The 10,871-nt window shown below is 34.8% G+C and overlaps 1 protein-coding gene across 1 annotated transcript; it reads left to right on the top strand.

Annotated features, from left to right (window-relative positions):
• Positions 1-9,002: 9,002 nt before the first annotated feature.
• Positions 9,003-10,665, top strand: LOC120276942 (UPF0481 protein At3g47200-like). The gene has a single exon (XM_039283682.1). The coding sequence runs from the start codon at positions 9,389-9,391 to the stop codon at positions 10,547-10,549; it is 1,161 nt and encodes a 386-aa protein (XP_039139616.1). The 5' UTR covers positions 9,003-9,388; the 3' UTR covers positions 10,550-10,665.
• The last annotated feature ends 206 nt before the right edge of the window (positions 10,666-10,871 follow it).

The raw sequence follows: 10,871 nt of genomic DNA, 5'->3' as shown, positions 1-10,871 counted from the left end.
GGGATGATAAAGTTAACCCAATCGAATTATTCGATTTGGAAGCGCAAGATGCAAGACTTACTCATTGTAAAAGACTTGTATATGCCGGTGATGGGCAAAGAAAAACCGGAGAAGGTGAGTGATGATGAATGGGAAATTTTACATGTAAAAGCTACCGCAACAATTAGGCAATGGGTGGATGTAAATATTTTTCATCACATTTCCGAAGAAGTGAAGGCCGATGCACTTTGGAAAAAGTTAGAAGGCATGTATGAAAAGAGCACCTCCAGGAACAAAGCCTCAATCATTCGAAGGCTTGTAAATTTGAAGTACAGAGATGGAAGAAGTATGACAGAACATACTAGTGACTTCCAAGGCTTAGTGAACCAATTGACATCTATGAAGATGACTCTTGAAGATGAGTTGCAAGCATTGCTACTCCTAAGTTCCTTGCCAGATAGTTGGGAAACTTTGGTGGTATCTCTGAGCACTTCAACACCAGGTGGAAAGCTAACCATGGAAATGGTTAAGAAAAGCCTCTTGAGTGAAGAGGCTAGGAGGAAAGAAAAAGGTGAAACATCCTCGAGTGTTCTTGTTTCAAAAAAGCCAGAAGGTCATGGTAGAAGCAAGAGCAAGTATCCTCATGGTCATGGAAACAAAGACACATCCAGAGGTAGATCGAAGACCAGGAAAAACATCAAGTGCTTCCATTGTAACAAGATGGGCCACATGAAGAGGGAGTGTAGGCTTCTTAAAAGAGAATAGAGTGGTGGAAGTAAAGAGGAGAAGTAGACTAATACAGTAGCCTCAGATGGTGACATCAGTGTCATTTGTGATGATGATTGTATTAATCTTGTGAGCCAAGAGAGTGACTGGGTGGTTGATTTAGGAGCTTCATTTCATGTCACTCCCCATGGTAACTTCTTTTCTACCTACTCTAGTGGTGATTTTGGAAATGTCAAAATGGGTAATAGTGGTGCATCGAAGATAGTGGGAATTGGAGATATTTGCTTGGAGACCAATCAAGGGCTTAAGCTAGTACTCAAGGATGTTAGGCATGTTCCAGACATTTGCCTAAATTTGATATCCATAGGAAGACTTGATGATGATGGGTTTGTCAGTTGGTTTGGTGAAAGCAAGTGCAAGCTCACCAAAGGTTCCTTAGTGTTTGCTAGAGGGAATAAGGCAAACACACTCTATGTTATGCAAGCTAAGTTACACATAGGAGAGTTGAATGCAATTCAGAAAGATGCAAGCATTGGGCTATGGCATAGAAGACTTGGGCATGCCAGTGAGAAAGGGCTACAACTTCTCTCTAAGAAGAATCTTCTACCAAACATGCAAGGGGCATCTTTCAAAACATGTATGGATTGCTTAGCAGGGAAAACACATAGAGTGGCATTTCATTCTCAACCCCCATCCATGAGATCAAATATTCTTGATTTGATGCATACTGATGTTTGTTCTATGTAGGATAAAACACTTGGGGGTGGACATTATTTTGTGACCTTCATTGATGATCATTCAAGGAAGGTCTGGGCAACTGTTTTGAAGACCAAAGATCAAGTGCTTGATGTCTTCAAGGATCTCTATGTCAATGTTGAAAGGGAGACAGGAAAACAATTGAAGGCAGTGTGAGCAGATAATGGTGGTGAATACAAAGGGCCATTTGAGGAGTATTGTAGACGTCATGGCATCAGGCTTGAGAAGACTCCAGCCAAGACACCTCAGCTTAATGGTGTGGCTGAGAGAATGAACAGAACAATTGAAGAGAGGATCAGATGCATGCTCTCTCATGCAAAGCTTCCTAAGTCCTTTTGGGGGGAAGCTATGAGGACTGCAGTGGACATGATAAATCTTTCTCCAGCAACATCTCTAGATGGTGATGTGCCGAACAGAGTGTGGACTGGGAAGAATATCTCCTATACTCATTTGAGAGTATTTGGCTGTAGGGCATTTGTTCACATTCCTAAAGATGAAAGGTCCAAGCTTGATGACAAAGCAAAGCAGTGCATTTTCTTGGGTTATGGTCATGAGGAGTTTGGCTACAGATTGTGGGATCCAGTTAACAGGAAGGTTGTCAGGAGCAGAGATGTTGTGTTTCTAGAAGACCAAATGACTGATCTTGATGAGCAGGGTGAGACCTCTAGTTCCTCAGTTAAGATTCCTGTTAGTGCTGATCCAGTTTCTTCACCTATACTGAGTTCAGCTCAAGGGGGAGATGTCCAAGAAAATGGAAATGAGATTGTTAGAAATGAAGTTCCTCCAGTTGAAGATGTAGAGCCAGTTGAAGAAATTGAAGAAACATCTCCGACACCACAAGTTGAAACCCAAGTGAGAAGATATACTAGAGACCGTCATCACTCTAATAGATACAGTACAAATGAATATGTTATGCTCAGTGATGGGGGAGAGCCAGGAACATATGAGGAAGCTATGCAACATGAGAAGAAGTAGGAGTGGTTGGAGCCATGCAGGAGGAGATGAGTTCCTTGTGTGAGAACCACACCTATGACTTGGTGAAGCTTCCTAAGGGCAAGAAAACACTCAAGAACAAGTGGGTGTACAAGTTGAAGACTAAAAGTAATAGCTCACAACCAAAGTACAAGGCAAGGTTGGTTGTGAAGGGGTTCAGTCAAAAGGAAGGTATTGATTTTGAAGAAATATTTTCTACAGTTGTGAAGATGTCATCCATCAGAGTTGTGCTTGGTTTAGCTGCTAGTCTAAACCTAGAGGTGGAACAACTTGATGTGAAAACCGCAATCCTTCATGGTGATTTAGAGGAGGAAATATATATGGAGCAACCAGAAGGGTTCAAAGTCAAGGGAAAAGAACATCTAATGTGCAGGTTGAAAAAGAGTTTGTATGGACTCAAACAAGTGCCAAGGCAGTGGTACAAGAAGTTTGATTCCTTTATGATGACTCAAGGATACACTAGAACATCTATTGATCATTGTGTGTTTGTGAAGAAACACTCAAATGATGACTTCATTATTCTTCTACTCTATGTTGATGACATGCTTATTGTTGGTCGTGATACAAGCAAGATTGAAGACCTGAAGAGATAGTTAAGCAAGTCCTTTGCTATGAAGGACTTAGGTACAGCTAAACAGATTCTTGGTATGAAAATCTCCCGTGACAGGATGAATGGGAAGTTGTGGTTGTCTCAAGAAAAATACATTGACAAGGTTCTTGAGAGGTTCAACATGAAGGTTGCCAAGGCTGTCTGTTCTCCACTTGCAGGTCATTTTAAACTTAGCTCAAGTCAATGTCCTTCAAGTGAAAAAGAGAAGGAGGAGATGAGCCAAGTTCCTTATGCATCCGCTATTGGCAGTTTGATGTATGCCATGGTGTGTACGAGGCCAGATATTGCTCATGCTGTTGGTGTTGTGAGCAGATTTCTCTCAAATCCAGGAAAGGAACACTGGGCTGCAGTGAAGTGGATATTGAGGTATCTAAGAGGTACTTCCCGGGTATGTTTGTGTTTTGGTAAAGGTGAACCTCTTTTGCATGGGTACACAGATTCAGATATGGCAGGTGATGTGGACTCCAGAAAATCAGTTTCAGGGTTCATGATGACTTTTGCAGGGGGAGTTGTTTCTTGGCAGTCAAAGCTGCAGAAGTGTGTTGCATTATCCACCACAGAAGCTGAGTATATTGTAATTACTGAGGGTTACAAGGAGGCTTTGTGGATGAAAAAGTTTCTTGAAGAATTGGGTATATAACAAGAGAAGTGTTTTGTCTATTGTGACAGTCAGAGCGTCATTCATATTTCCAAGAATTCAACATTCCATTTAAAGTCCAAGCATATCGATGTTCGATATCATTGGATTCGAGATGTTCTTGAAGCCAAAGAGTTGTACTTAGAGAAGATACACACTAGTGATAATGGGGCCGATATGTTCACCAAGGAATTGCCCAAGGAGAAGCTTGAAGCATGTCGGGAAAGAGCAGGACTGGTAGAACCCCCCAAATGGTGCTGAGGGGGCGATTTGTTGGGTCCAGCCCATTTGTTGGGTTGGCCCATGGTTTAAAAAAAAAATGAAGCTATGTCAATAATGAAGAAGTGGAGGGCAACAAGGTAATTTCATAGGCTAAATTCTCTCATTCTTTTGTGAATGAGAATGAGTCATTCTTGCAAAAGGGGCTATGTGCAACATGTGAGATAGAGAGAGAGGAAGCTACTACCAAGAGAAAGAGAGGAGAAAGGGAAGAGAGGGAGCTAGGGCAAGGAGATCGGACGGCCAAACATCGCCGGATCTCACTCAAACTCTGGGAGGAGATTCCTTGAAAAAAGCTCAACCTATTGATTAGGTTTGATCCTTCCTTCACCTCTACTTGTTGTTTGTTATCCATCCTTGTTGATGATGATGGTGGTAATGTTATACAAATCCTTTCTTATGAATGTTGTTGCCCTCATGCATGTAAACCTCTAGTTAGCTAGAGAGGAACCAATTGTAACCCATTGTTGACATAGTGGATGCATATTTAAGAGGCTCTAAGGAGTCCCGTGGTTTTTCCCTCGATTCGTAGGGTTTTCCAAGCTAAAATTGTGTTTTTGCATTATTGTATGTTTGTTCATCCCATTCTAACAAGAATTGAGGGGTTTGGTAGTGTTTTATGCTTGTTTTGAAGCATTGAAGGGTTGTAGAAGACTTGGGAAGACATTTGAAGCCTCAAGGAAGCTCTACAAGGTTTTTTGCAGCTTATGCGGGTTACATACGGGCACAAGGTCGCTAGCGAAATTCACGGGTGTTTTGCGGCCGCATGAGACCCGCACATGAACAGTGATTTGCTACATTGTGATGAACATTAACATTACTACAGTACTTCCGCAGATTTTCACTGTTCTAACATATATCCGTCCCACAACTCAATAGCTAAGTGATGCAATTGTAACCAGATTGCAGTCTTGTCAAGCTTCTCAAATGTTGGCTGGAAGTTCTCCCTCCAAGGAGCCAACTAAAAAACCATCCCTACTAAAGTCCAAGGTCCTTCCCAAAGAAGTCTAGATTGCATATCCACATATTCAAATTGGATAAAAAAAAGCCATTCAGCATATCAGCCACACTGAAAGAATCATAGATCATCCACTAATCACTCAGAGCATGCTTAACTTGCTCCAAAGAAAGAGCTCTACCTAAAAATTTACCAAACAAAGCTGCATACATACGTTCCTAAGCCCTGAACTGGAACTCACTACTAGTTGAGATGACTTCATGGATTGACGCTTTGAGTTTATCAAGGGATTCTTTCCGAAAGATAGGGTTAGCTCCAGGATTTCCACCATTGGCTCTAATTCCATCTACTTTTGCCCAGGATCTCACAGGATGGAGCTCAAATCAGACAATCTTGGCCGCCCCCACTCGCCATAGCAAGAGTGGGTGAGGCAAAGAGAACGGGAAAATAGATTCAGAGAAGAACGTTTACCCAAGCTCACAGGACTAGAGATCTTGATCACTGTTGAAGAAGGTTCAATGTACAAATTAATTATAATCCGTTTTGTATTCATAAGTTGAAATTCCTTCAATGAATTGTTTTAATTGTAAACTTTAAACAAGTGTGTTATAATATATATATATATATATATATATATATATATATGTATTAATCATCCAGTGTAAAAACTAGTAGATGTTTACCTATTGAATTTGTCAATAATAATAATAATAATAATAATAATAATAATAATAATAATAATAATAATAATAACAAAATCAAATAAAAAAAAGGTAGAACAATGGAAAAACCGCGAACAAAGCTAAAAAAACAGAGGTTCACATGCAGGTGATTGTACTTATTATTATTACTAGGTATTCTCCCCGGCTTCGCATCGAAGTTTGCATTAATAAATAAGTGCAATTAAATATTTTTCAATTATTAATATCATAAGTAATATAAATAAAAACTTAAATATAATAAAAAATTTTAATTTATTTTTTGAAACACTTTCGAAGCAAATTATAAAAATAATATAATTAAACAATGGAATGGTTGAATACTTTGGATTTCAAACATCTTATGGACATTTATTGTATAAATAAATAAGTGCAATTAAAGTTTTTTTTATTATTAATATCATAAGTAATATAAATATAAACTTAAATATAATGAAAAATTAAAATTTATTCCTTCAAACACTCTGGGAGCAGATTAAAATAATATAATTAAACAACTCATACAATGGAAACTATTGTATATTTTCAATTTCAAAGGTCTTATAGACAATTATTGCATAAATAAAAAGTGTAATTAAAGTTTTTCAATTATTAATATCATAAGTAATATACATTAAAAACTTAAATATAATAAAAAATTTAAAATTTATTTTAGATTTTTCATCTTCTTCTACAAATGTCTATTCATTTTCTCATAACCTAAATCTATATTATTTAATAAAAATGAAACTATTGGTAATTTAAAAGATAAATATAGCTTATGTTGTAATTTAATGTAATAACAAATAAATGTCATTAATTTTTTATTCATTTAATTATAATTATTTTATTAATAACACAATATTTTTTTTTATTTTTCATATTTTATGTTATACTAAATAAATGTTGTTTATTGTTTTCTAATTCCAAATAAATTCAGCAAAGATTTTCAATTTCCAAAGGCCATATGTTTCCATGAGTACATCTTATTAAATGTTTAATATAAAACTGACTTGATGCCCATGATAAATCAATTCCATTTAATCTTATGTGTTTATAATGAAATGAGAAAATTTAAAAAAAAAAAAAAGAGTTTAAAAATCTTCCTTTAAACCCTCTCCAATCATATTATCATCTTATTTAGTATAATAATATTATCTATTAGTCTCCTATATTTTTTTGCATTTTTAATATTTAATATAATACCAAATAAATATTTTTAAACATTTTTTAAACCAAAAAATTAAAAAAAAATTCAAAGGATTTAATATAAAACCAATTTAATGGCCATGATGAAATCTATGTAATTTTAAATATATGAAAAAAAAAAATTAAAAATCTTTTTTAAAACCCTCTCCAATCATATTACCATCCATTTCCATTACATTAGAACATCTTATTAAATAACTAATATTAAACCAATTTAATGCCTATGATGAAATCAATGCCTATTATGCAATTAAAATTTTTAATTATTAATACCATATTTAATATAATAAAATTATTAAAATTATTATTTGAATCACTCTTAGAGCACTTTATACATCTACTTTAATAGTATGTATAGATTATTATTATTATTATTATTATTATTATTATTATTATTATTATTATTATTATTATTCATTATTGTTAAGGATATAAACAAACTCTTTGCTTTTTGAAAAATCTTAACTGAAAGCGGGCAATGCATGTGAGTAACATGTACTATTTTTCTCTGTGTGTAAATATTTTATTTTTTTAACTAATTACAGTGATTTATAAAAAACAAAACAACCCATGCAGCCCCTATATTAAGGGGGCGTTTAGTTGGATATAGTTGAAAATGCAGTGGATTTGTATTTACAAATCCTTGTATTTGAAAATTCAGGAGAGTCAAATCCAGGGTTTGGTTGAATGTATTGTAATGCTGAATCACAAAATTTTGTATTTGGTTAGAAAGATTTTTTAATTTATATTTTATTAAATAATTAATATAATATAATATATTAATTATATATTATATTATTAATATTAATTACACTATAATCATATTTTATTTAATATTTTATAAAATATAATTATAGTGTAATTAATTTTATGAGTAATTAATATAATTAATATATACTTAATTTATTATAATAAAATATAATATATTAATTATTTATTAAAATAATTAATATAATATAATATATCAATTATATACTATATTACTGATATTAATTACACTATAATTATATTTTATTTAGTATTTTATAAAATATAATTATGGTATAATTAATATTATGAGTAATTAATATAATTAATATATACTTAATTTATTATAATAAAATATAATATATTAATTATTTATTAAAACAATTAATATTAGTAATATAATATAATATATTACTAATATTAATTACACTATAATTGCATTTTATTTAATATTTTATAAAATATAATTATAGTGTAATTGATATAATTAATATATACTTAATTTATTATAATAAAATATAATATATTAATTATTTAATAAATAATTAATATAATATAATATATCAATTATATATTATAATACTAATATTAATTATACTATAATTATATTTTATTTAATATTTTATAAAATATAATTAGTATATTAATTAGTAGATGGGATTCACTGAATGGGATTTTGAAATTTGGTCATTTTGGCCGAATTCCATAATCCCGATGATCTGGATTTGAAAAATACTGAAGGAGTTGAAATCCATTTGAAGCAAACGAAAGGATTTCCAAATCCAAAGTATTTTTCAAATCCGTACCAAAATAAACAACCCCTAAATGTATGACTGCATACATAATAATCAGGACCGGGGTATTATGTATGGCTGAGGTTGACAAGAAATTCGAGGCCACACAAACATACCACATGCTTACTAATATACTATCTGCCCCTGTCGGTGGCAATTAATTGATCGCTCATATAATTAAGAGCACGCCCTCTTCATATATAGTCTTAGCATCTCCAGCTCACACCAACCTCCTAATGCAATCCCCCGAGCTTAATTAGCCAAGAACAAGCTAATGTAGGCACAGTAGAGGTGCAAAATGATCCTGATCAGTGATCAGTCGAGCTCTGCGGCTGTGGATCAAGGGAGTCACAAAATGCCCGCAATTAATTGATATTCAGTGCACCTTAACCTCAACCAACCAACATCAAAACAAAAACACACCTGCAGGCATGGTACAAAGGTTGGCAAGAAATTCAAGGCCACATTAAACTGTCTTTTTGAAAAAAATCTAGACTCGAACGAGCAACGAAAATGAACCACGTGATTACTATTTTGCCTCGGCGGTAGCTATTAATTGATCGCTCATATAATTAAAAGCACTTTCTCTTCATATCATAGCCATATATAGCATCTCCATCTCCATCTCCATCTCCATCTCACACCAATAAACCTCCTAATGCAATCCTTCGAGATTAGCCAAGAAGGAGCTACAGAAGTCACAGAAGAGGTCCAAGATGATCCTCAGTGGATCAAGAGAGTGACAAATGCCCTCAATGGGTGTCAAGAAAAAACACAAGGCAATTGGCCATGTACTATATTCAAGGTGCCGGAGGACATCCGGCATTGTGACAAAAAGGGGGCGTATGATCCTTCCGACGTCGTTACCATTATAATAAATCTGAAGATAGAACAGTGAAGGCCACGCAAGCTCACAAGTGGCACTGTGTACGGCGCTTGCTCTCAAGGCACACCAAGAGCAGGCGCAAAGCTACTGATTTGTTGGGCCAGTGCTTGGAGGAAATGCGGAAAATGGATGCAGATGTCCGAGGCAGCTACTCAGAAGATCTCCATCACTTGAGTGTTAATGATTTGGCCTTGATCATGTTGCTGGACGGTTGTTTCATCATCCATGTCTTGCTCAAGTTTAATGAAGACGAGGAATGGGAAGGCATTTCCAACAACATGGTAACGTTGGGCAAAAATAATGATAATGATGATGGTCAGGAGGAGGAAGAGGACATTGCTGCTGGACATGAAGAAGACATGGTGGTGTTGGATATTATGGGAGAAAAGCAGATAGATTTGCGAGTGGTTGCAGTAAAGAATGTATGGGGAAATATGCTGTATGATTTGGTGAAGGTTGAGAACCAAATCCCTTTCACCATTATCCAGACACTCTTTAGCAAGCTTAAGACTCCTGGAGATGAAGAAATCAATCTAGTCGAGATTGCACGTCTGCTTTTAAGGGGTATCCATCCATCACCTTACCAAAGCTTCGCCACCGATCTACCTGAGCACGTACACCATTTGCTTCACTTGTTCCATTCAACATTCGTTCCTTCCGATGATTGTTTAAAGATCAACTCAAGCAACTTACAAAAACAAAATATCATAGATGTTGAATGGATCCCAAGTGCGACGGAACTTCACCTCGCAGGAGTCAAGTTTGTGAAGAAGGGAAGTGCCACCAACTTCCTCGACATATCATTCACAAACGGCACCATTGAAATCCCACAAGTCATGCTACATGATGACACAAACACTCTCTTCAGGAATTTGATCGCATTCGAGCAATGCTATTATCCACAAACAAAGAATTACATCACTGCCTATGTCTTTTTTATGGACTACATGATCAACGCCGCTAAAGATGTGGAATTCTTTGAGTTGAAAGAAATTTTTATCAATTGGTTGGGCACTCCTGATCATGCGGCTACTCTTATTAACGACTTGTGTCACAAAATTCAGGATGCCGGTGGCAGCTTTCTTCAAGGGTCAATTCAATGTGTGAAAATTTATTACGAATCCAGATGGCATAAATGGAGGGCAAAATTGATGCGTGATTATTTCGATAATCCATGGGCCATTGTGTCATTAGTAGCGGCTCTCATTCTTCTTCTCCTCACTGTTGAACAATCCATCTTTGCTGCTTATTCTTACTTCCACCCTCCTAAAAATTGAGAGGAAATAACAAAAAATTGCTTGTAATAGTTGTAATAGTTGGTATTTCAATCCACCAAGTACTCATGTAATTTATTTTACCATGTTGTAAGTTATGTGTCCTTTTTTCTTTTTAAGTTCCCTTCACCCATGATATTTTATTTTGTTGTTCTGAAAATTTCTATCAATAAGAATAAGTAATTTATTACCGACACAAGCAAATGTTTGCTATTCATAGTCCTATAAGAACCCAAATTATATAGTAGCTTAAAAGACTTTTAAAAAAAATATATATTTTTTAAAAAAATTATATTAATTACAGTATTATTTAAAAAAAAACTCT

This window comes from Dioscorea cayenensis, chromosome 15, assembly GCF_009730915.1.
Source record: "Dioscorea cayenensis subsp. rotundata cultivar TDr96_F1 chromosome 15, TDr96_F1_v2_PseudoChromosome.rev07_lg8_w22 25.fasta, whole genome shotgun sequence".
NCBI lineage: Eukaryota > Viridiplantae > Streptophyta > Magnoliopsida > Dioscoreales > Dioscoreaceae > Dioscorea > Dioscorea cayenensis.
The sequence above is the reverse complement of the archived record's forward strand: the minus strand, read 5'-3'. Positions and strand labels throughout refer to the sequence as shown.